The sequence below is a fragment of the Tupaia chinensis genome, unplaced genomic scaffold (genome assembly GCF_000334495.1).
Source record: "Tupaia chinensis unplaced genomic scaffold, TupChi_1.0 Scaffold000238_1, whole genome shotgun sequence".
In the NCBI taxonomy this organism is placed as follows: domain Eukaryota; kingdom Metazoa; phylum Chordata; class Mammalia; order Scandentia; family Tupaiidae; genus Tupaia; species Tupaia belangeri.
In genome coordinates, this window is record NW_006159716.1 from 862,964 (window position 1) to 888,567 (window position 25,604).

Sequence of the window (25,604 nt, forward strand, 5' to 3'; positions counted from 1 at the left end):
GTCCCTTTCTGGTCAAATTAAAATAAATAATAAACAAAGTTAAATAAAACAATTCTTAAAAATTAAAAGTTCCAAAGATTGCAACCAGCAATAGATGTAATGGTTAGTTACGTTGCTAGACTTTCACATAGTCAACCACAGTTCCAGTCCCAGACCGGTGGCTTAAAATTTATGCGGGGCGCATATGTGTGCGTGCCCAAGATCCCAAGAGAATGGAGGAGAAGGGATTGTGGCATGGCCAAACCCCTATAGCAAAAATCTCTCCAAAAAAAAGTGTTGCAAAGATGAAAGCAGTTGGTCATGACCCAATAGTGGTAATGGTATCAATTTAGTACACTGCAACTAGTATTTAAAAGAATAAATTAATGAGTGTCACAAAAAGCAAAGAAATATTGTTGCATACTTTTTTGGGCATTATACATAGATTGAACCATGTACAGTGGCCATATTACAGGTTAAGAGGATGAAACAATTTCATGTGGTTTGATGGTGTATACTGGATTACAAGGTCACTACTCTTCCTACTTCGAGGCACCATCCCTAAACTTTAAAATGTGCCGAAATAAAGTGCATTCAAGTGTGTGTATACATTATACATACATGTACATATGAACATGTTCATCAGATACTTAAATATGGGAATTAACAGCCCTTTTCCCTACTTCTCAGTAGTTTTAGATTTTTTTTTATTTTCATAATTTTCTCTACACAACAGGTAGTTAAAAATATGGATTGTGTTAGCGCAAGAGGAAGAACAGGTCAAATAGATAAATATGTTCCAGAGGGTTGTGCAGGCCACAGATGGTACGTGAGGTGTGTTTTGTCTGAGCTGTACAATCACAGTCAGGGCCCTGGAGTTTCATCCCTGTCTGGCTCTAAAGACTTCATCTGAGGGGCTGGCAGGTGGCGTGGAGGTTAAGGGCACTGGACTCCCACATGGCTGACTGTGGTTCAAATCCTGGACCTTGCAGCTTTGTTTCTCCCATGCCCCTTCTCTCTCTCTCTCTCTCTCTCACTCTGTCCCTCTCAGTCAAATTAAAATAAGTAAATAAAGTTAAATGAGATAATTCTTTAAATTTTTTTCGTTTAGAATTATTTATTTATTTATTTATTTATTTATTTATTTATTTATTTTAATCTGACTAGAGAGGGAGAAAGCCACTAGGTCCGGGACTCGAACCTTGGTCGGCCATGTGGGAGTCCAGTGTCTTTAACCACCACACCACTTGTCAGCCCCAAATGAAATAATTCTTTAAAAAATAAAAATAAAAAGACTTCATTTGAGATTCCTACTTTAGATACACACAGAGTCAACAGCCCTCAACAGGGACACCTTGAAGGATAACCACATTCTGCCACACCACAGGGAAGGTGTCTGTGAGGAGCACAAACCTGTTTCCCTCAGATTCACTGCTCTCCCTTTAACTTCATCCAGCTCCTAGGCCATCACACACCACTGTTAGTGCCACGGCCCCTTTCCCTCGTCTTCCCAACTTTGTCTTCAGAGGGAGGCAGGGGGAGACTTAAGCCAGGCTGCACTGGATTATGGCAGGCTAATGGAATAAAGTCCAAATAAATAATTGACCAGAGGCCAGTGGATAGCTTAGTGGTTAAGGTGCTAGACTCCTATGTGGTCAATTGCTATTCGAGTCCCAGACCTGGAGGTTGGAAACTCTTGCAGGGCGCATGTGCACATGTGCCTAAAATCCCGAGAAGAGGGTGGAGGAGAAGGGATTGCCCTGTGACCATCCCTCTGGTGGGTGATTTCTTACTTTCTCTCTCCGGTGAGCACATTTGTCCTATGCCAAAAGTCTCTAGGAGAGAAAAACTGGCCCATAGAGACCAGTGAAGCAGCTGTAAAATGTGTCACTCTGTGAGACAGATCCACGTGGAGGGTTTGCCAGTCCACAGATGGAGACCTCTGAGTACACTGGATGAGGCACACATGTGCGTGTAATCCAGGCTGGCTGGAGCGAGGGGCGGATCATGGCATCAGGACTCTGCTGGGGATGCTGTATCTCTGTCTCTCACTCACAGAAGATGAATTTTCCTAAATATACATATATATGTATATATATACATATATATATACGTGTGTGTGTATATATATATATGTATGTGTGTATATATATGTGTGTGTATGTATATATATGTGTGTGTATATATGTGTGTGTATATATATATGTGTGTGTGTATATATATACATGTGTGTATGTATATATGTGTGTGTGTGTGTATGTATATATAATTTTATTGATTTGGTAAGGGCATATGTGTTCACCAAAGAGAGAGAGAGGGAAAGTGAGAAAGCAAGCCACCAGGACCTGAGCCATGATCACTCATGTGGGAGTCCAGCACCCTAACCACCACACCACCTGCTGGCCCCAAAAGTTTATAAACTTTTTAAAAGAGTGGTTTATAGAGGCCAGCAGGCAGTACAGTGGTTAAGACACTGAGCGTTCACATGGCTGACTATGGTTCAAGTCCCAGACCTGCCGGCTTGAAACTCATGTCAGGCATGTGTGCATGCATGCCCAAAATCCCAAGAGAATGGAGAAGAGATTGCAGCATGGCCATCCCTCCTTGAAGAGTGATTTCTTGCTTTCTGTCTCTGTTTCATTCTCTCTGGTGAACACACAGACCTTATAGCTAAAATCTCACTCTCTCAAAAAAAAAAAAAAAAAAGTGGTTCATAGATATTTTGTTTAGATCTTATTTTAAAAATTTAAATTACTTAATTTTATTTATTTATTCATTTATTGTAATTTGACCAGAGAGAAACACAAAGAGAGAGAGGGGGATAGTGAGAAAGCAAGCCACCAGGTCTGGGATTCGAACCATGCTCAGCCATGTGGGATTGTCCAGTGCCTTAACCACCACACCACCTGTTGGTCCCCCTAGATCTTAAAATTTAAGAATCTGAGTTTCAGGTCAGCTCTGCGGTCTGGTAGTTAAGGTAGCTGGATCCCATAGAGCCAACCCTAAGGTTCAAGTTCCAGACCCGGTGGCTTTAGAAAGATGCTTGGCATGAGTGCATACATGGCCCATACCCTGAAAGGAAGTAGAGAGGAGAAGGGATTGCAGTGACCGTCCACCATGGGGGCTTTTACCTCTCCCTCTGTCTTTCTAGTGGGCACACATGCCCTCTAGCAAAAACAAAAAATCTGGATTTCTGAACCTCTTTCCAAAAAATTGGGGTTTTCTGCAATGCTGGGCGCAGGTACCCACAGAAGCACTATAGCCCAGAGCTGCATGGCAGCTATGAGAGAAGCATCTGCTCCCCACTTCTCAGACACCCCACACAGCCCATTAAGCCCAAGTAAGCTCCTTGCCCGGCCTCAGAGGAGGGGTCTGGAGCATCTGCAGTGAGGCATAATCAATAGAGCCTGCAATCGATGGGCGCTCACGTCCACCCAAGGCCATGGGGGCTCCCAGTAGTGCCTCTGAGTCCCAGCCTGATCCCTCACACCAGAGTTCCCACCTCATCCTTTCTTCCTCCTGGTTAGAAAGGAAGGAAGGAAAGAATTAAAAAATTATTTCTGCCAGTCTGTGGTGTGGTGGTTAAGGCAGCTGGATCCCATATGGCCAATGCACAGTTCAAGTCCCAGACCTAGTAGTTTGAAAAACATGTTGGGGAGGGCCAACAGATGGCATGGTAGGGAAGGGCGCTGGACTCCCCCACATGAATGAGCGCGACCAGGTCCCACACCTGCCAGCTTGCTTTCTCACTTTCCCTCTCTCTCTTATTCTGTCCCTCTCTGATCAAATTAAAATAAAGTTAAATAAAATAATTATTAAAAAAAAAAAAGAAATAGAGAAAAATATGTTGGGTGCCTGTGCGTGCGTACACAAATCCTGAGAGGAGATGGAGAAGGGATTGCAGCATCACTATCCCCACTGGGGGTGCTTTCTTATTCTCTCTCTCTCTCTCACTGCCTCTCTCCTTGGAGCACGGACACCCACTAGCAAATTAAAAAATAATAATAAAAAGGTTTATTTCTTACATAAGCAAGAGAAATGGCACTGGCACCCACGAGTCTTGACACCACAATCCACTCCGGCTTCAGCCATCCTGGCGGGCATGTGACAGAGGCGCTCGGGAGGTCTGCAGATGGAAATCGGGAACTTTCTCCTGTGGGGTAGCTTCACAGAGTATTGTGTTTTACCACTGCACCACCATCAGGACCATCTGCTGATTTATATCACCCAAATAATGACAAGAAAAAAAATTTTAAGGATTGCTTTAAAAAATGACTGTCGCAACATCCTAAAATTGTTTTTGTTCAGAATCAACTTGTGCCCAGGGGTTCCTAACTTCAGGTAGAGCTCTAGGTAAAAGGTCTTAGTGACCTGTGATGGTAACACGAGGAGGGGGAGAGGAAATCGGCAGAGAATAAGCAGCTGGAGGCAGAGGGCAACACAGTTACACGCACAAGCACGGTCTCGCCTCCTCGAAGCTCGTATTCTCTACAGCCCTGTGAACTGCAGAGAGCTGGTTTGTATGTATGAGTGTGTGTGCATTTTTTTCCACTCAACAGACACCAGAGAGGGGGGAGAGAACACCCTGCAATGGGGCATAGTCACCCCTTAATACATTCGCTTCCATTTCTTCATCCTGTCAAAAACTTTTGGGCAAGCACACACGCGTGCCTTGAGTAATTTTCAAGCCGTTGGAGTCAGGATTCGAACCATGGCTGCCATATGGGATCTGGTTCCCTTAGCCCCAGGCCACAGGGCTGGCTCCGAGAAGAACCAGACTCTAAGAGGACACGTGGCTCCTGATCGGTGAGAGAAGGAACACCTCATGTGAGCAACGGCAAAGAGTGAGTCTCAGAAACAGGATGTAAAAAAGGCTTCTTTATTGAGAGCAGCGAGTGTAAAATAAAAAACAAACAAACAAAACAAACAAACAAAAAACAACAATAAAAGTATGAGGCAGGGGTGGTCCACCTTCCCCATATCCTCCAGGAACCCCCTGCCTCCCATACCCACCCACCCCACGCTGCAGTTACATACAAAAGCCGCCCATGGTGCATACAAAACGGGCGGGTTATATAGTCAAAAGCTCCTGAAAACTCCTTCATTGCCAGGCACTTAGGATGAGGGAAGGAAAGAAAGGTCGGGGAAGGTCTGGGTGTGGGTCAGCGTGCACAGGCTTGCAGTGAGGAAGACTCACTTGCTGTGCCCCCCACAATCCTGGTCTAGACTCCCAGGTAGGACCCCTGGGGCAGGAGGCCCCTTGGCCCTGTGTGCTCAGAACTATCACGGAAATGAGTATATTAAGGAACTCCCCCCCAAACCTAGCCCATCCCCAGCCCAGCCCTCCCGGGGCAAAGTTGGCAGGTGAGTGGCGGAGCTGGATCTGGTCAAGTGGAGAGGTCGCAGGCCAGAAACGGGGGTTACCTGAGGTACCCACACTGCCCCTGATGGGGGAAGGGGTGGCAGAGAAAGCTGCCCAGCCCAAGCCCTAGTCACCAGGTCTGGGTCCAAATCAGCCTCCCCACGGGCTGAGTTTGAGGAAGAGGAGGAGAGCCCAGGCCCTGCCCAGACCTCAGCAATGCCTGTGTGCTAGGGCCCGGGGCCGAGGAGGACAGGGATCTTGCCCATCATGCTACAGGCTCCCCCCAGGAGGTGCCCCCCGCCCACACTATCCTGACGCACAGCCCGCCAGGCCACCTGCCAGCTTGCTTTCTCACTTTCCCTCTCTCTCTTATTCTGTCCCTCTCTGATCAAATTAAAATAAAGTTAAATAAAATAATTATTAAAAAAAAAAAAGAAATAGAGAAAAATATGTTGGGTGCCTGTGCGTGCGTACACAAATCCTGAGAGGAGATGGAGAAGGGATTGCAGCATCACTATCCCCACTGGGGGTGCTTTCTTATTCTCTCTCTCTCTCTCTCACTGCCTCTCTCCTTGGAGCACGGACACCCACTAGCAAATTAAAAAATAATAATAAAAAGGTTTATTTCTTACATAAGCAAGAGAAATGGCACTGGCACCCACGAGTCTTGACACCACAATCCACTCCGGCTTCAGCCATCCTGGCGGGCATGTGACAGAGGCGCTCGGGAGGTCTGCAGATGGAAATCGGGAACTTTCTCCTGTGGGGTAGCTTCACAGAGTATTGTGTTTTACCACTGCACCACCATCAGGACCATCTGCTGATTTATATCACCCAAATAATGACAAGAAAAAAAATTTTAAGGATTGCTTTAAAAAATGACTGTCGCAACATCCTAAAATTGTTTTTGTTCAGAATCAACTTGTGCCCAGGGGTTCCTAACTTCAGGTAGAGCTCTAGGTAAAAGGTCTTAGTGACCTGTGATGGTAACACGAGGAGGGGGAGAGGAAATCGGCAGAGTATAAGCAGCTGGAGGCAGAGGGCAACACAGTTACACGCACAAGCACGGTCTCGCCTCCTCGAAGCTCGCATTCTCTACAGCCCTGTGAACTGCCAGAGAGCTGGTTTGTATGTATGAGTGTGTGTGCATTTTTTTCCACTCAACAGACACCAGAGAGGGGGGAGAGAACACCCTGCAATGGGGCATAGTCACCCCTTAATACATTCGCTTCCATTTCTTCATCCTGTCAAAAACTTTTGGGCAAGCACACACGCGTGCCTTGAGTAATTTTCAAGCCGTTGGAGTCAGGATTCGAACCATGGCTGCCATATGGGATCTGGTTCCCTTAGCCCCAGGCCACAGGGCTGGCTCCGAGAAGAACCAGACTCTAAGAGGACACGTGGCTCCTGATCGGTGAGAGAAGGAACACCTCATGTGAGCAACGGCAAAGAGTGAGTCTCAGAAACAGGATGTAAAAAAGGCTTCTTTATTGAGAGCAGCGAGTGTAAAATAAAAAACAAACAAACAAAACAAACAAACAAAAAACAACAATAAAAGTATGAGGCAGGGGTGGTCCACCTTCCCCATATCCTCCAGGAACCCCCTGCCTCCCATACCCACCCACCCCACGCTGCAGTTACATACAAAAGCCGCCCATGGTGCATACAAAACGGGCGGGTTATATAGTCAAAAGCTCCTGAAAACTCCTTCATTGCCAGGCACTTAGGATGAGGGAAGGAAAGAAAGGTCGGGGAAGGTCTGGGTGTGGGTCAGCGTGCACAGGCTTGCAGTGAGGAAGACTCACTTGCTGTGCCCCCCACAATCCTGGTCTAGACTCCCAGGTAGGACCCCTGGGGCAGGAGGCCCCTTGGCCCTGTGTGCTCAGAACTATCACGGAAATGAGTATATTAAGGAACTCCCCCCCAAACCTAGCCCATCCCCAGCCCAGCCCTCCCGGGGCAAAGTTGGCAGGTGAGTGGCGGAGCTGGATCTGGTCAAGTGGAGAGGTCGCAGGCCAGAAACGGGGGTTACCTGAGGTACCCACACTGCCCCTGATGGGGGAAGGGGTGGCAGAGAAAGCTGCCCAGCCCAAGCCCTAGTCACCAGGTCTGGGTCCAAATCAGCCTCCCCACGGGCTGAGTTTGAGGAAGAGGAGGAGAGCCCAGGCCCTGCCCAGACCTCAGCAATGCCTGTGTGCTAGGGCCCGGGGCCGAGGAGGACAGGGATCTTGCCCATCATGCTACAGGCTCCCCCCAGGAGGTGCCCCCCGCCCACACTATCCTGAGGCACAGCCGGGCAGGTGCCCTCCTCACGGCTTGCTGTCTGCGGGGCTGTCTCCCAGGATGTTGGCGATCTCGCTGAAGGAGGGCCGGTCTTTGGGGCTGAGCGCCCAGCAACGCTGCATCAGCCGGTAGAGCTTGGCAGGGCAGCCCTCAGGCTGCGGAAGTCTAGCCTTCCCAGCCTGCAGATCTGCAGGGAAGACAGCGGGTGGAGTGTCAGCCACGATGCTGAACCACCACAGCCAGCCTAGCTGCGCAGAGCAGGCCGGAGTGTACTGATCTTCCATGTGGGAAGACACATGGCCCACCGCAGGTCCAGATGCCAAGGCGATCTGAAACACACCAGGCACGTGCGCACAACATCCCAATAAGCTGGAGGGTTGGAGGGAGAGGTGTGGCATGAGGAGGAGACTGTTGTGCCTGTCTGTCTCGCTTTCTCGTCCTCTCATGTGTGAGCTGTTGCGCTCTCTCGTGAAAGAAACAAACATTTAACAACATGCCCAGAACTTTGCAGAGCCCACAGTTCTTCAGGAAGCCCTGTGAGAACCACTCCGGGGGAGCACTGGTTAGCGTCAGGGAGGACTCTCCTGCCCCAGCTCCCTGGAGCAGGAAGGGCAGGCCCAGGCAGTACGGATCCACGCACAGGAGATGAAGTGAGCTGATGGACTGGTGCCACTGTGGCTACAGTAGGTACTGAGTACGAGGGCCATTTGCCAACCAGTGTGGAAGTATTGAAATATTTTAACAACGGGAGTGGTCATGTTCGTATATCTGCCAATATTAGCCCTGAGGGGTCAGGCAGGCTGCACTGGCCCTGGGACCTTGAGCAAGCTCTCCACCCAGGGCCACTTGGGATCATCCCTGGAAATACAGCTGCCTACCTGCCAGCACTTCATCGTCTGCCTGCCCGCCGTGGGGCATCTCCCCGTGGGTGAACACCTCCCACATCAGCACACCGAAGGCCCAGACGTCTGACTTGGTGGAGAAGTCACCCTCCAGGATGGCCTCAGGGGACATCCAGCGCAGTGGCACCCAGGCTTGACGGAAATGGTAGTACTCACTGCAGGAAGAAGCCACGCCGGGTGGAGGTGGGGTGGGGTGCAGGACACAGTCTCAGCTATCTCCGAGACTCATCCCTAGCCTGGGACCCAGTCTTTTTCCATCTCGACCCTCAGAGAAATCTGTAATATGTACATAAGTATGCTGGATAAAATCTAGAGGCATCCATGTGGGGACTGATGGTTAAATTCCACTAAAAAACAACCTTGGCGGGACCAGCAGTTGGCATAATAGCTATGTCACTGGACTCCCATGTAGTCAGTCGATCGTGGTTCAAGTCCCGGACCCGGTGGGTTAAACTCACTCCAGGCGTGTGTGCGTGCATGCCTAGGATCCCAAGAGGAGAATGGAGGAAAAGGGACTGCGGCATGGTCATTCCCCCTGGGGGGTGATTTCTCGCTTTCTGTCTCTCTCTGTCTTTCTGGCGAGCACATGCACCCTATAGCAAAAACCTCTCCAATAAAAAAAAAAAAAAAAATCAAACTTTGCTAAATGTTTATAGAAAAGAAAGCTGGGGGCCAACAGGTGGCATGGTGGTTAAAGAGCTCAGCTCGCACACATGGCTGACTGCGGTTTGAGTCCCTGGCAGACCTGGTAACTTGCTTTGTCACTTTCCCTCTCTCTCTCTCTCTCTCTGGTCAAATAAAATAATAAAAATAAACAAAATAATAATTACTGAATTCAGGAAGATACACAGGAAGCCATATGAATAAAACTGTTAGAAAGTTGGCCTAATAATTTAAAAGGTAATTTTTAAAAAGATTTTAACTCTTTTTTTTTAGATTTTTTTTTTGGGGGGGGCCATAGAACATGTGCACTCTCCAGAAAGAGACAGAGAGAAGAAAATGAGAAATCATTCCCCCAGGGGGAATGGCCATGCCACAGTTCCTCCTCTATTCTCTCGGGATTTCTGGGCACACTTGCCCAGTGTGTTCTTCAAGCCACTGGGCCTGGGACTTGAACCACTGAGTCAGCCATGTACAATCCATCACTTTAACTGCCACGTCACTTGCTGACCCCCAGTTTTTCATTTTTTTATCGTTAGAGAAAACTTACAGCCATCAGAGACTTGGGACCCACTGGCTGGGAAGCTCGCTGTAGCTTTGGCAAAAGGATGGGAAGGTTTTGTCCCCCTGCAGGCCCTCCAGCTCTGGACTAGGCAGTCACTAAGCCCTTTCTCACATGCCCTAACCGGTACCCGTCCTCTGCCCTTCACCCTCTGGGAAGGAGTGGGCGGCCCTGCACCCACCACGCCCTTCTACCTGTTGTACACGTCCTTGCTGAGGCCCAGGGCTGACACCTTCACCTGTCTCTGGGCGCTGACCAGACAGTTGCGAGCAGCCAAGTCCTTGTGCACGAAGCGGTTGTTGGATAAGTGCTCCATGCCCAGGGCCACCTGGGTACACAGGGTCACCTGGAGAGAGAAGGGGATCTCTTGAAACAGCTTTGGACAAAGGGTCAAGGTGACACCTTCAACACAGCCCTCAGTGGGGACTCAGTGCCCTTGGTGTGCTGCTCAGGAAGCCCGAAAGCCCAGTAGCCTCAGCTCCCTCCTCCATAAAATGCTACCCGCAGTAGCTGCCTCACTGGGTCGTCAGGAAGCTCAAGTACAGGACGCACAGTACTTGGTACCACTCTGACACACATCAATTGCTAGATTAAGTGACTGGGCCTAGGACTTGAACCACTAGAGCTTGGGGGACACACGCAGCAACAACTGCAGTGAAAAATAACTGGGCAGTACTCACGGCTTATACCTTTTTATAAAAATGATTGATTTAATTTTATTATTATTTAATTTACTATAGGATATGTGTGCTCATCAGAGAGAGACAGAGACAGAGAGAGGGGGAAAGTGAGAAAACAAGCCACCAGGTCCAGGACTAGAACTGCAGTCGGCCATGTAGCAGTCCAGAGCCCTAACCACCGTGCCACCTGCTGGCCTCATTCAGCTTACATCTTTATGGGTTATTTCATCTTCATTTTACTTCGAAAATATATTTTGGGGGCTAACCCATGAGGGAGTCAGATCCCACATGGGCAACCATGGTTTGAATCCCAGCCCCAGTGGCTTGAAATACACAACAGGTGGGCGTGCATGTAGACCCAAATCTAGACAGAATAGGAGAGGAGAAGGGATTGCAATGTGACCACACCTCATTGGAGGGTGTCTTATGCCTGTCTCTCTGGCAAGCCCAAACAATAAAAAAAAGTGTTTTGTGTGTGTGTGTATGTATGTATGTATGTATGTATGTATGTGTGTGAACATACATAGACACACATGACTGAGGTGCCTCCAAGGAAGGGAACTAGAGACTAGAGAGAGGCGAAGAAACTTGGGCTTACTTTTTTATTGACTTATTTAACAAAATGACTTACTCAATTATTTATCATTATGATTATTTTAAATTTGACCAGATAGAGAAGGAAAGTAGGAAAGAAAGCAAGCTGCCAGGTCTGGGACTCGAACTACAGTTGGCCATGTGGGAATCCAATGCCTTAACCACTGCACCACCTGCCGGCCTCTATATTTTTTATTTTTGAATTGCCGATGGGCACGTGTGCTTGTCAGAGAGAAGGGGAGAGAGAAAGCACCCCCCACCACCACCCCAACAGGGCCTGGTTACACTGCGGTCCCCTTCCTCCATTTCTCCATCCTGTCAGGATTCCAGGCATGCATACACTTGCCTGTTCCTCAAGACGAAAGGGCCAGCATTCGAACCGTGGTTCCCCATGTGGGCTCTGGCTCCCCATGTGCAATGCTCAACCACTGCGCTACAGGGCCAGCCCACTGACACGGTTTTAAATGGTGAAAAAACAACAACAACCAACAATGCTAACACCCCGGAAACTCCCCAGGGTTCCTTCCAAATCACATATCCGCCCTCACCTTGAGGTAAACACTACCCCGGCTTTTGTGATAATAATTTCTTTCCTGTTCTTATAAATAGTTTTCCCATTTACACACATGTTCCTAAACAACGTAATTGAGTTTTGCCTATTTAGAAACAGGCAACTTGCTCCCCAACTGTAAGTTGAAAATATCCCAAATCAGAAGTGCACTGAATATCAATACGCCTAACCCAGCGCTCAGCCTGTTCGACCTTCACAGGTGCTCAGAGGGTTTACATTAGCCTGTGGCTGGGCACCCATCCAACACAAAGCCCACTCTATAATAAAAGGCTGAATATGTCGTGTAATTTGTTGACTGTTGTGCTGAAAGTGAAGACCAGAGTGGTCGTCTGGGCGCTCAGGCAGTCACTGCAGCATGTCTACCACTTTCCCGCCATCTTAAATCGGACCACCCTAAGTCAGGGACCGCTTATCCCTCTCTTGTACCCGAATTATTTTACTCCACATTTGAGAGTCATCTTTAAAATAAAAAAAAACATTGTACTTAAGTTTTTTATCATAAATGTAATTTTTTGAGAGATTTTTGCTATAGGATGAGTGCGCTCACCACAGAGAGAGAGAGAGACAGAAAGTGAGAAATTGCCCCCGGGGGGAATGGCCACGCCACAATCCCTTCTCTTCCCTTCTCTCAGGCTTTTGAGCACACATGCACATACACCTGGCATGATTTTCAAGCCACTGGGGCTGGGGTTTGAACCATGGTTAGCCATGGGGGAGATAAGTGCCTTAACCACTATACCACCGGCTGGTCCAGCAACTAGGTTACTTTAATATTTAAGAAATATATATTAACGTACAGAACCAATATTACCTTTGCATATACTGTATGCCACACACAGTAGGTGCTGGTGGGATGAACAGGGCTGCCAAGACAGGAATCTTAGAGAGAGGACAATCTACTAGGACGGGGGACTTGTACACAGAAGGGTGCCACCACCAGGAAGAGGTCAAGCAGAGGTCGAATCAGGGCACCACGGAGTACTGATACACAAGTCCTGTCAGCTCTGCTGCCTTAACAAAACCTTGAGAGCAGTGCCGAAGGACAGGACGGGATCTGCAGCATTCCCCCGGGGGGGGAGGGGTGGACAGGCGGCATAGAGTTTAAGGCAACTAGATCCCACATGGCCAGTTACACAGTTCAAATCCCAGACCCAGCAGTTTGGAAATCACAATAGGTACATGTGCGTGCATGCCCAAAATCCTGAGAGGAGAATGGAGGAGAAGGGGTTGTGGTCACTCCCACCCAGCAGGGGACGACTTCTCACTCTCTCTCTCTGTCTCTCTGGTGTGCACCCGTACCCAACAGCAAAACGAAAAATGAAAACAAAACAAGGCAAAAAGAAACAAGTGACCTGTGGAAGACTGCTGCACAGGTTACCAGCCAGCTGTGAGCAAGTTCCAGAAGCCCTCGGGGGCCCAGGGAAGCGTCACCCGGCGCTAAGCAACCACATGCGGCCGATAAGCACAATCGTGGGTGATCAAGGAAACATACACCAAGACCCAGTGACGCATCACGTATCTGACTGCAAAAGTTCAAAGGCCGGTCTTCAAATGATCTCAAATGGTTCAGGAAAAAACTGCTTAAAAATAATAAAATGTCTACAGAGATAAAAATAGAGAGAATGATAGAGCAAAGGGGGCAAAATGGAAGCAGCTGACTCTGGATAAAGGCTTTGTAGACCTATTCGTTTTTAGAGAGAGAGATTTTTGCTAATAGGACACATGCACTCACTAGAGAGAAACAGACAGACAGACAGAAAGCGAGAAAACACCTCCGGGGGGGTTGGCCACACCACAATCCCTTCTCCTCCATTCTCCTCTCAGGATCTTGGGCACGCACGCACAAGCACCCAGCATGAGTTTTAAGCCGCCGGATCCAAGACTTGTACTGCGGTCGACTACGTGGGAGCCCAGCAACATAACCATTATGCCATCTGCTGGTCCTAGTTCCTTGAACTATTCTTACATTCTCCTAAGAAATACCAACATTAACTCACAAACACATACATTATACACTCACCAAGGGCCAAAAAGCACATTAGAAAAAAACGACGCCTAATAAGTCAAAGCAGGCTGAGTGTGGACCAATAATGACAACATGTCATGGATCAGTCAAAGATTATTTACGGGTAATCTCATTATTTATTCCGCAGGTTCTAGAAGGGAAAAACTCAAATGGGAGTGGTAGCAGGTGTTTCTGCCAAGCCACTTGGCAAAAGTTCAAAGGCCGGTCTTCAAATGATCTCAAATGGTTCAGGAAAAAACTGCTTAAAAATAATAAAATGTCTACAGAGATAAAAATAGAGAGAATGATAGAGCAAAGGGGGCAAAATGGAAGCAGCTGACTCTGGATAAAGGCTTTGTAGACCTATTCGTTTTTAGAGAGAGAGATTTTTGCTAATAGGACACATGCACTCACTAGAGAGAAACAGACAGACAGACAGAAAGCGAGAAAACACCTCCGGGGGGGTTGGCCACACCACAATCCCTTCTCCTCCATTCTCCTCTCAGGATCTTGGGCACGCACGCACAAGCACCCAGCATGAGTTTTAAGCCGCCGGATCCAAGACTTGTACTGCGGTCGACTACGTGGGAGCCCAGCAACATAACCATTATGCCATCTGCTGGTCCTAGTTCCTTGAACTATTCTTACATTCTCCTAAGAAATACCAACATTAACTCACAAACACATACATTATACACTCACCAAGGGCCAAAAAGCACATTAGAAAAAAACGACGCCTAATAAGTCAAAGCAGGCTGAGTGTGGACCAATAATGACAACATGTCATGGATCAGTCAAAGATTATTTACGGGTAATCTCATTATTTATTCCGCAGGTTCTAGAAGGGAAAAACTCAAATGGGAGTGGTAGCAGGTGTTTCTGCCAAGCCACTTGGTGCAAGTCAGAGACTACTGAGACATTGGCTGAGCACCCACTGTGTGTTGGGCCGCCTCCTCACATGCCTTCTGGGAGGTAGAACGCATCCCCTTTGCCCAGTGTCCCACAGCCAACTTTATATCCAGCCTACTGCCAAGGCCTGGCTCTCCCTCAACACCGCAGCGGCTCTGGGGGCTGTCTGCTCACCAGTGGGCCCAGAGGGGGGCTGCTGCCCATGGAACTGGCCATTCGGCATCCCTGGCTGGGCTCCCACAGTCACAGGAAGACTGCAGAGGGAAGTGAGCCCAAGTGCTGGGACAGGAGTCGCTCGAAGTCAGCTCTTCTCAGTCTGTGTGCACCGGGCAGCAGCCGTCATGCAGGCTCCACCCCTACACTGATGGTGAGAGACTAATTTACTGAGGCTTTTTTTTGGGGGGGGTGGTTTGCTATAGGGAGCATGCGCTCTCCAGAAAGACAGAGAGAGACAGAAAGTGAGAAATCACCCGAGGGGGGATGGCCATGCCGCAATCCTCTCGGGATCTTGGGCATGCACACACATGCATTCGGTGTGAGTTTAAGCTACCGGGTCCAGGACTTGAACCGCAGCTGACTACATGGGAGTCCAGCAACATAGCCATTACGCCAACTGCGGGCTCCAATTTAGTGAGTCTTAACTACCATTTGAAATTTAAAAGGGTCGGGGGGGCAGTCTTGTAGCTCAGTGGTTAAGGGAATGAGATCCCACGTGGCTGATAAGTCCTGGCCCCAGCAGCTTGAAAAATACACTGGGTGCATGTTTGTGCATGCCCAAAATCCTGATGGGAAGGAGGAATGGAGGAAAAGGGATGGGGGTATGGCCACGCCCCACTGGGAGTGCTTTCTCTCACATGTAAGCACATGCGCTTTCTGAGAGAGAGAGAGAGAGAGAATGAGAGAATGGAAGAGGACAGAAAATATCAGAGTATGTAATATTTCTACAGATTTCATTCATGAAACTGTCATCTTTTAAATACAAGTTGAGTACACCTTATCTGAAATGTTTGCGATAAGACCAGAAGTGTTTCGAATAGTATCAGATTTTAGAATAGCTGTATATATAATAAGCTATCTTAGAATGGAACCCAAGTCTAAAAATAAAATTCACTTACATTTTGGGCTAGCCAGGTAGCCTAGTGGCTAAGACAGACAGATTCCGCATGGCTAACTACACAGGTCGAGTCCCAGACCCAGCAGCTTGAAAAACATGCTGGCCTGTCGGCCTGAGTGCCCAAAATCCCAAGAGGAAAAAGGAGAAAAAGGGATTGGAGAGTCTAGTGCCCTAACTACCCACCAGTCCCTATTTTTATTTATTTGTTTATTTATTTATTGCTATAGGGCGAGTGTGCTCACTGGAGACAGAGAGAGGGAAAATGAGAAACTTCCCCCAGGGGAGAAGCCTCATCACAATCTTTTTTCCTCTTCTCTCTCTCTTGTGCATGCATGCACCCAGAATGGTATTTTCAAGCTGCCAGGTTCAGGACTTGAACCACACTGTCAGCCATTAGGGATCTAGCTCCCTTAATCACCATGCCACTGGCTGGCCTTAGATTTTGAATTTTAAGGTTAGGAATGCTTACCTATACATACGTGTCTGTGTGTCAGGCTCTGCTAGAAAATGAACTTTTTGCTTGGGTCTCAGTTTAAAAAATTTAAAACACAATAGTCTAGGGACCAGCAGGTGGCATGGTGGTTAAGGTGCTGGACACTCCCACATGGCTGACCACGGTTCAAGTCCTGGACCTGGTGGCTTGCTTTCTCACTTTCCCTCACTCTCTATGGTCAAATTAAAATAAAATGAATGAATAAATAAAATTAAATAAATAATTTTTTAAAACACACACAATAGTCTAAGCCTTTGCAGTCCAAAACAGTGGTCACTAGCCTTGTGTGGCTATTCAAATATAAATTAACTAAAACTTATGGGTCAACAAGTGACGTGGTGATTAAGGTGCTGGATCCCACATGATTGACTCAGCAGTTCAAGTCCTGGACCCCGCACTCTGAAAAACACATCAGGCACATGTGCATGAGTAGATGCCCGAAATCCAGAGAAAAGAATGGAGAAGGGACTGTGGTGTGGTCATCCACCCCCTGGGGGGTGGGGATTTCTCACTTCCCCGCCCCCCTCTCTCTGGTGAGTGCACATGTCCTATGGCAAAAAAATCTGGGGAAAAAAAAAAAAAGAACTAAAACTTGAAGTTCTGTTCCTCACTCATGCAGAGGAACTTACATGCACTTCTTTATCAAAAGTGAAAATTCAGGGTTAGTAGCACAGGGGTTAAAAGCTACACAAAGGGACCCAGATCCCACATGGCTAACCATGGTTTCAATCCTGACCTCTGTAGCTTAAAAAACAAGCCTAGCATTTGGGGCCAGCAGATAGCCTGCAGTGGTTAGGTCCCTGGACTCCCACGTGGTCAACTGCAGTTCGAGTCCCAGACCCAGCTGCTTAAATTCATGCCGAGAGTGTATGTACAGGTGCCCAAATTCTCAAGAGGAAACCGGAGAAGGGATTATGGCGTGGCCATTCCCCCTAGGGGGCGATTTCCCACCTTGCCTCTCTCTCTTTGTCTCTCTGGTGAGTGCACACACTCTACAGTAAAAATCTCTCTTAATATTAAAAAAAAAAAAAAAAAAAAAGCCAGGCATTTGTTCTTGTGCCCAAGATCCTCACAGGCTAGAGAAACGGAGGGAAACCGGACTACAGTGCAACCAGGTCCCATAGGGAAGTAAGGGAAAAACTTTCTTCTCCCCCCAAATCCTTTACAACATTAAATAAAAGGAAGAGGAAGAAGAATGTAAATCTCCGGCTAATTCCAAACACATTTAACCAGTGGGGAGGGTCGAAGTAGGGGTAAGGTGGACAGACCCGCCAGAATCATTGTGGCCCGGGGTGTAGGGTGCCACTCTGGGTGTCCAGGCCAAAGTACTGGCTATCCCCTCAAAATAACCCTTGGACTGCCACCCTCGGAATACCCCAGGAACCACTGGTAGGAAAAGGGACAGACGGCTGGTGAAGCAGCCATCACAAACGGCCTATCTCTGCAGGCTTCGAAACTCCAGGGCATCGTCCCCACTCGCCCCGTCATGTGGAGGTGGCAGACGAAGGCGTCATCAGCCCCGAGACTCCCTCGGCCTGCCCTGTCTGATCCGGCTCACGAGCTAGACGATCTGCTGCTAGTCGGGGAGACAGGGAGGCCGGACTTGGCACGGAGACGAGCTTGCTATCTTTCCCGAGAGGGAGTGCGTCTGGAAATCCTGGCTAAGTGAGGACGGTGAAAGGGAATTCTGTCAGACCCACGTCAACCAAGGGTTTCCATGCTGCTGGGCGGGATGCCACGGTTGGCCGGATTAACTTTTGAATACTGCCATAAAGACCTGCTCTTTGGTAAAGACCGGACCCACCCCTTCCTTTCCAACGTTAGCACCCCAGGGCTGAGGTGTCACCCGCACTCAGGCTAACCTACGGTGAGGCCACTGAGCCTTTCCCACAGCAGGCCTGCCGCTTCCTGCCCCGGTGTCTGACTGCATAAGCCATGGCCGTGTGTGCTAAGCTGACCCTGCTCCTGGTTCCACTCTCGTGCAGGTGATCCACGGACCCACCGCAGAGCAGTTTTCCGACACCACCCTGTCAGCTACTCTAACACGACTATGCCAACACCCAGAACCCGTCTTTGATTTCTTGAAATCCTCAGGGATCTCCCCCTTGGCCCACCCACACAGAGTATGGTGGCCTCATTCCACCTCTAGCTGGCCAGGGAGTGCCCTGCCAACCTTTTCACCTCCCTTTAAAATGTAACTTTCCCTCTTTCTACTCCCATAGGTCCTAGAAATACAATGACAGAGCAAGCTCACCGCATCTTAGCATGAGAAAATATCTACAGGTTTTAGTGTCTCTCAAAAATTCTCATTTGTTAAGGTTTTCCTCATTTAAAAGGCAGTGTTTTTCAAACTGCTGATCGAGACCCACATGATTCTCTAAACCAATGTAGTTGGGTTTTTTAAAAAGAATGATTTGTTTATTTATTATTATTTTAATTCACCAGAGAGAGGAAAAGTGAGAAAGTAAGCCGACAGGTTTAGGACAGGACAGGTATCCAGTTTAGTCGGGTTTTTAAAAAAGAAAGAGTGCCAACAGGTCGGTGTGGTGGTTAAGGTGCTGGACTCCCACATGGCTGACCACTGTTCTTGTCCTGGACCTGGTAGCTTACTTTCTCACTTTCCCTCCCTCTCTCTTTGTCTCTGCCTCTCTCTGGGAATTAAAAAAAATAATAATAATAAATAAAATTAAATAAAGGAATAGAATAGGAAATACCAAGTATAATGAATACAGTCTTGTGAACATTGTGTACACATGTATGTGTGTGTGTATGTGTGTGTGTGTGTGTGTGTGCTGGGTCATGAGTAAAATGCAGTTTTTTCTTTGTAAAAATAAGTGTTGGGGCCAGCAGGTGACATGGTGGTTAAGGGCACTAGACTCCCCACAGGGCCGACTGTGGTTCGAGTCCTGGACCAGGTGACCTGCTTTCTCACTTTCCCTCTTTCTCTCTCTCATTCGCTCTGTCTCTCTCTGATCAAATTAAAATAAATAATTAAGGTTAAATTTAAAAAAAAAAAAAAAAGTTTTTTGGGGCTAGTAGTTGGTGTGGTAGTTGAGGCCCTGGATCCCACAGAGTTGACTCCATGAATCAAGTTTCAAACCCAGCAATTTAAAAAACACATCAGGTAGGGGACCAGCAGTTAGCGTAATGGCTATGTCGCTGGACTCCCATGTAGTCAACCACGATTCAAGTCCTGGACCCAGTGACATAAACTCACGCCGGGCACATGTGCATGCATGCCCAAGATCCCGAGAGGAGAATGGAGAAATAGGGATTACAGCATGGCCATCCCCCCTGGGAGGTGATTTCTCACTTAATCTTTCTGACTCTCTGTCTATCTAGTGAGTGCACCCTATAGCAAACCTCTCCTAAAAAAAAAAAGAAAAACCACCAGGCACACGCATATGCATGTCCAAAATCCTGAGAGGAGAATGGAGGTCCACAGCATGACCATCCCCTATCACCACCACTATCTGTCTCTCTCTGGCAAGTGCACACAAACTATAGCAAACCAGAAGTTTTTTTTTTTTTTTTGAAGAGGTTTTTGCTATAGGGCGCGTGCGCTCGCCAGAAAGACAGAGAGAGACAGAAAGACAGAAAACGAGAAATCACCCCCCAGGGGCGATGACCATGCCGCAATCCCTTCTCCTCCAGTCTCCTCTCGGGATCTTGGGCACGCATGCACACGTGCCCGGCGTGAGTTTAAGCCACCGGGTCCGAGATGCGACCCGTGGTCGACTATGTCGGAGTCCAGTGACATAGCCATTACGCTAACTGCTGGTCCCAAACTTAAAAGTTTTTAACTGCCAGTGGGTGTGTGCACTTGCCAAAAACAAAGACAGAGGGAGACAAAACAACCCCCAAACACTGCAATCCCTTCTCCACGCTTCTATCCTGTAAAGACTTTAGGCATGCAGGGACCAGCAGTTAGCATAATGGCTATGTTGCTGGATTGTCATGTAGTCGACCACGGTTGGAGTCCCAGACCCGGTGGCTTAAAACTCACGCTGGGTGCGTGTGCGTGCGTGCCCAAGATCCCGAGAGGAGACTGGAGGAGAAGGGATTGCGGCATGGTCATCGCCCCTGGGGGGTGATTTCTCGTTTTCTGTCTTTCTGTCTCTCTCTGTCTGGCGAGCACACATGCCCTATGGGAAAAAAAAAAAGACTTTGGGCCTGCATGTACAGGCATCCAGTGTATCTCTCAAGCTGCAAGGAGTGGGACTTGAACTATGGTTATCCATGTGGGACCTGTTCCCCTTAAGTACCAGGCCACAGGGCCAGCCCAAAATGCATTTCTTAAAGGGGACCCTGATCAAAGACCACTTGAAAATCACTAGTCTCCACTAGGACTCCTCAAATCATAATGAGCTCAAGAACTGGCTGGGGGCCAGCAGATGACGTGGTGGTGAAGTCGCTGGACTCCAACATGGTCCACCACTGTTCCGGACCTAGTAGCTTGAAACTCATGCCGGGAGTGCATGTGTTCAAGATCCTGAGAGGAGAATGGAGAAGGGATTGTGTGTGGCCATCCCCCCGGGGGGTGATCTCTTGCTTTCTGTTTCTCCCTCCAGTGAGAGTAGGCGCCCTACAGCAAAAATCTCTTAAAAAAAGAAAAAAAGAATTGGCTGGAGAGAAAAATCCACGTCATTAGAACGCATTCTCACACTCTGATCCCCTCACTTGGAGGCAGTGTCCAGAGCGCTGCATTTTTTAAAAAGCAATCAGCCCAGCTGATGCAGAATATCATTCTTAAAAAAAAAAATTATTTATCTAATCTAATTTATTGTTATAATTATTATTCGCTTTGCATGTGCACTCACCAGAGAGAAATAGAGAGAGTGTGTGAGAAAGCAAGCTGCCAGATCCAGGACTTGAATGGTGGTCGGCCATGTGGGAGTCCGGCACCTTAACCAACACATCAACTGCTGGCCCCCAGAATGTCAGCCCTTTTTGGTTTTTTTTTCTGTCTTTCATATGATCTTATTTTCTCACTTCATGATAATATGATATCCAAATTTTGTCTTAACTGGTGGGTCTGTAGACACAGGCTTATCCATCGCACTGACAGGCAAGGCCAATGCTGCTTCTTGAAGTGGTCCCACCATGGACCCTCTGGTCACCCACCCCAAGCTCTTGCCTGGCTTCATCTTCACTATACTGTGTGGCCACTTCACTGAATCTCATTCCAGACTTGAGCTTCTCCATGGCTTCCATAATGTTGCCGTGTTTTCACGTAGAACGTATCTGACCATTACTGTATTGCCACCACCCTTGGGACCCTGAGCCTTCTTGTCAGCACTGTCACTCCCAGACGCCGCTCCCGCTTTACCCACTTTTCCAGAGCCACTTTTCCCTTTGGGTGGCATCTTCGAGACTTGCCGATGACCATTCAACCCCAGAATGTCATTTTCTTTAAAAATTATTTTATTTAACTTTATTATTTATTTTAATTTGACCAGAGAAAAAAAAAGAGGTAGGGAGGGAGGGGGAGAAAGAGTGAGGGAGGGCAAGAGAGAGAGAAAGTGAGAAAGCCAGCTGCCAGGTTCTGGACGAACCACAGTTCTGCCATGTGGGAGTCCAGCGCAGCGCCCTACATGCCACCTACTGGCCCCAACCCCAGAGTACCTTTCTTAAAATGTGGAACTCAACTTACCGAAGCTCCCCCATCAAAAAAAAAAGAAAAGAAAAAAATCTTTTAAAATGATGTCTTTTTTAAAATAATTTTTTGACTTTATTTATTATTTTTTTAATTTGACCAGAGAATGACAGAAAGAGAGGGAGAGAGAGGGAACCAGCAGTTAGCATAATGGCTATGTCACTGGACTCCCACGTAGTCGACCACGGTTTGCGTCCCGGACCCGGCGGCTTAAAACTCACGCCGGGCACGTGTGCGTGTGTGCCCAAGATCCCGAGAGGAGAATGGAGGAGAAGGGATTGCAGTGTGACCATCCCCCCTGGGGGGTGATTTCTCGCTTTCTGTCTCTATGTCTCTCTCTGTCTGTCTGGCGAGCGCACGTGCCCTATAGCGAAAACCTCTCCAAAAAAAAAGAAAGAGAGAGAGAGAAGAAGAAATGAGGAAGCAAACTGCCGGGTGGGGGACTTGAACTGCTATAAGCCATGTGGGAATCCAGTGCCCTTAACCACCATGCCACCTGCTGGCCCCACCCCCATTAAATTTAATGCTCAGACAAGGGCTAGTAGGTGGCAGGAAGGTTAAGGCATCTGGATCCCACAAGGCCAACTGAATGGTTCAAGTCCCAGGGGTAGCAGAAAAGCCTAAGGAAAGGAGAGGCTGGGCCCAGCAAACCCATGAACAGGAAGGTGTCAGCGGAGGTGCAGGGGCAGCCAGCAAGCTTCCCTTCACCATCTCACCAGAGGGCTGCTCACCATGGGGTCCCCGCCAGGGCAGTACCCAGAACCGCCTACCTTCTGGGCAGAGGGACAACCGAAGGAGCCGCTGGGTAGCTCCCAGCCCCACACAGAGTGAAAGTGTAAAACCCACAGAGGGTGACACCTGGGCAGCGCATTACAGGACAGTCTTCTATACTCAGAGGCTGGAGGCCCCATGAGGGCCAGCCCCAGCCCACAGGCCAAGGACGTGGGCTGCTGCTGCTTCTCCAGCTCAATGCCAACTGCAAGCTCCTGCACCAGAAGAGGGCCGAGAGTGGCTTTTCTATGTGACACCGATGTGGCCAAAGTCACTTTTGGGCTATGTGCCTTGTGACAAGTCACTTACCTCGATTTCGTCACCCATAAAATGGGGGTAGTAAGATGCATCAGAGAACTACAGGCATTCCTTGGAGATACTGTGGGTCAGTTCCAGACCACTACAGGAAAGCGATTACCCTAATAGTCACACAAACCTTCTGCTTTCCTGGTCCCATAGGAGTTATGTTACTGTTACGGACTGCAGCCAAAGTGTGGGACAGGTTTGTAATGGGTCACTGGGAAAGTCATGATGCACTTTTTCTTTTTTCTTTTTTTGGAGAGGTTTTTGCTATAGGGAATGTACACTCGTCAGAAAGACGGAGAAAGACAGAGAGACAGAAAGCGAGAAATCACGCCCCCAGCGGGGATGGCCACGCCGCAATCCCTTCTCCTCCATTCTCCTCTCAAGATCTTGGACATGCACACACACGTGCCCGGCATGAGTTTAAGCCACCAGGTCCAGGACTTGAACCGCAGTTGACTACGTGAGAGTCCAGCGACATAGCCATTACATTAACTGCTGGTCCCGTCATGATGCACTTTTGCATAGAAAAATATATCATGACCTTCCCGATGACCTGATAGCTCAAAAAAAATTTTTTTTTTTAAAGCACGACTTAATTTACAAGTATCTTATCACTAAAAACATGCTAATAATCAATGGAGCCTTTAGGGAGTCATTTTCCAGTGGAGGGGTGTCTTGCCATGCTGCTGGCAGTGGACTGATCAGAGTGGGGGGCTAAAGGCTGGGGGGGCTGTGGCAATTTCCTAAAAGGCAACAGTGAAGTCTGTCACATGCGTTGACTCCTCCTTTCGCGACAGATTTCTCTTTAGTATGGGATGTGTTCTGACAGTACTTTACCCACAGTAAGACTTCTTTTGAAACTGAAGTCACCCCAGCCATGGTGGCATAGGTGGGAAGGCACTGCTGTGCGGTGCTGGGGCCGCCGGGCAGACCTGAGTTCAAATCCTAAACTGGCTTGAACACACTGGGTATGCAAGTGTGTACCTGTGACCATGACTGACGGGGAGGCTGGGGCAGGATCACAGCATGGACAGATTCGGTCAAGGGTACCTGTCTTGTCTGTCTTTAAATAAATAAATAATTAAAAAAAACAAAGAAGTGACATAAGGACCAGCAGACATCATAACGGTTACATTGCTGGACTCCCACATAATAGACTATGGTTCAAGCACCAGACCTGGCAGCCTGAAACTCACACCGGGTATGTGTGCGTGCATGCCTAAAATCCCAAGATGAGAATGGAGGAGAAGGGATTGTGGTGTGGCCATTCCCCCCGGGGAGGAGGATTTCTTGTTTTCTATCTCTCTGTATTTCTCTGTCTCTCCAGTGAGCACATGCACCCTATAGCAGAAATCTCTCTTCAAAAAAAAAAAAAAGTGACTCAGTCCTCTCACACCCTGCTGCTTTATCAGCTAAGTTTATGTGGTCTTAAAAATCATTTATTTTCCTTTCAACCGTGTTGAAGTCTTTACCAGGAGCAGATTCCATCACAAAACCACTTCTAATCTCAGTTCTCTTCCTGTTTCCACCGCATCTGCAGTTCCTCCTCCGCTAAAGTCCTGAACTCCTCAAAGTCATCCAGAAGGGTTGAAATGAATTTCTTCCAAACTCCTCTGCTAATGTTGAAATTTTGACCTCTTCCAACAAATCATGAACGTATTTAATGGTAGCTAGAATGGTGAATTCTTTCCAGAATTTTTCAATTAACTTTGCCCCAGATCCAGAGAAATCACTATTTATGGTAGTTGGGCCTTAAAAATTGTATTTCTTGGGAATCTGAATCCTCTATGGCTGACCATGGGTCAAATCCAAGCAGCTTGAAAAACACACCAAGCACATGCATGTACCTGCCCCAAACCCTGATAGGATGGAGAAATGGAAAAAAAGAGTTGTAGTGTGACCACACCCCATGAGGGAGTACTCTCTTTCTCTGGAGAGCCAGGCCACATGGCTGACTGCCTGGTCTGAGTCCCAGATCTGGCAACTTGACAAACACACCGGGCACATGAGCATGCATGCCCAAAATCGAAAGAGGAGAATAGAGGAGAAGAGACTGCAGCGAGGCTGTCCTCTCTGGGGGAACATTCTCGCTTTCTCTCTCTGTCTCTCTCTCTGGCAAGCACACACACCCTAGGAGACTTTTTTAAAAATTCACTGGGACCAGCAGTTATCGTAATGGCTATGTCACTGGACTCCCACGTAGTCGATCGCGGTTCCAGTCCTGGACCCGGTGGCTTGAAACTCACACGGGGCGCAGATGTGTGTGTGCCCAAGATCCCGAGAGGAGATTGGAGAAGCGACTGTGGCGTGGCCATCCCCGCTGGGGGGTGATTTCTCACTTTCTGTCTCTCTGTCTCTCTCTGTCTGTCTGGCGAGCGCACACGCCCTATAGCGAAAACCTCTCCAAAAAAAAAGAAAAAAAAAAATCACTGACCACAGATCACCATAATAGATATAATAGTAATAAAAAAGTTTGAAATATTCCAAGAATTACAAAATGTGACACAGAGATACAAAACAAGCACACGCTGTTGGAAAATGGCACTGGCAGGTTTGCTCAGCGCAGGGCTGCCGCAGACCCCCGGTGTGCAGTGAGTGCAGTATGTGCTGTGCAGACAGAGAAGACGGGTGGGTGTGCTGTGGCAATGAAGGTAACACAGAGAAGTGCACACACAGCTTGGCACACAGGGAGCGCCTCTAAACGGCACCTGTTGTAACGCCCTTGCTCCTGGCCTGCCCTGGGGACTTCCTCCCTCT

The 25,604-nt window shown here is 48.1% G+C and overlaps 1 protein-coding gene across 1 annotated transcript in view; it reads right to left on the reverse strand.

The window, feature by feature from the left end:
- Nucleotides 1–6,812: 6,812 nt before the first annotated feature.
- Nucleotides 6,813–25,604, reverse strand: part of PTK7 (protein tyrosine kinase 7 (inactive)) — a 59,925-nt gene continuing 41,133 nt past the window's right edge. The window contains 3 exon segments of the mRNA XM_006148651.3: nucleotides 6,813–7,811; nucleotides 8,503–8,681; nucleotides 9,943–10,094. Of these exon segments, the coding sequence (XP_006148713.1) occupies nucleotides 7,651–7,811; nucleotides 8,503–8,681; nucleotides 9,943–10,094 (492 nt within the window). The 3' untranslated portion in view covers nucleotides 6,813–7,650.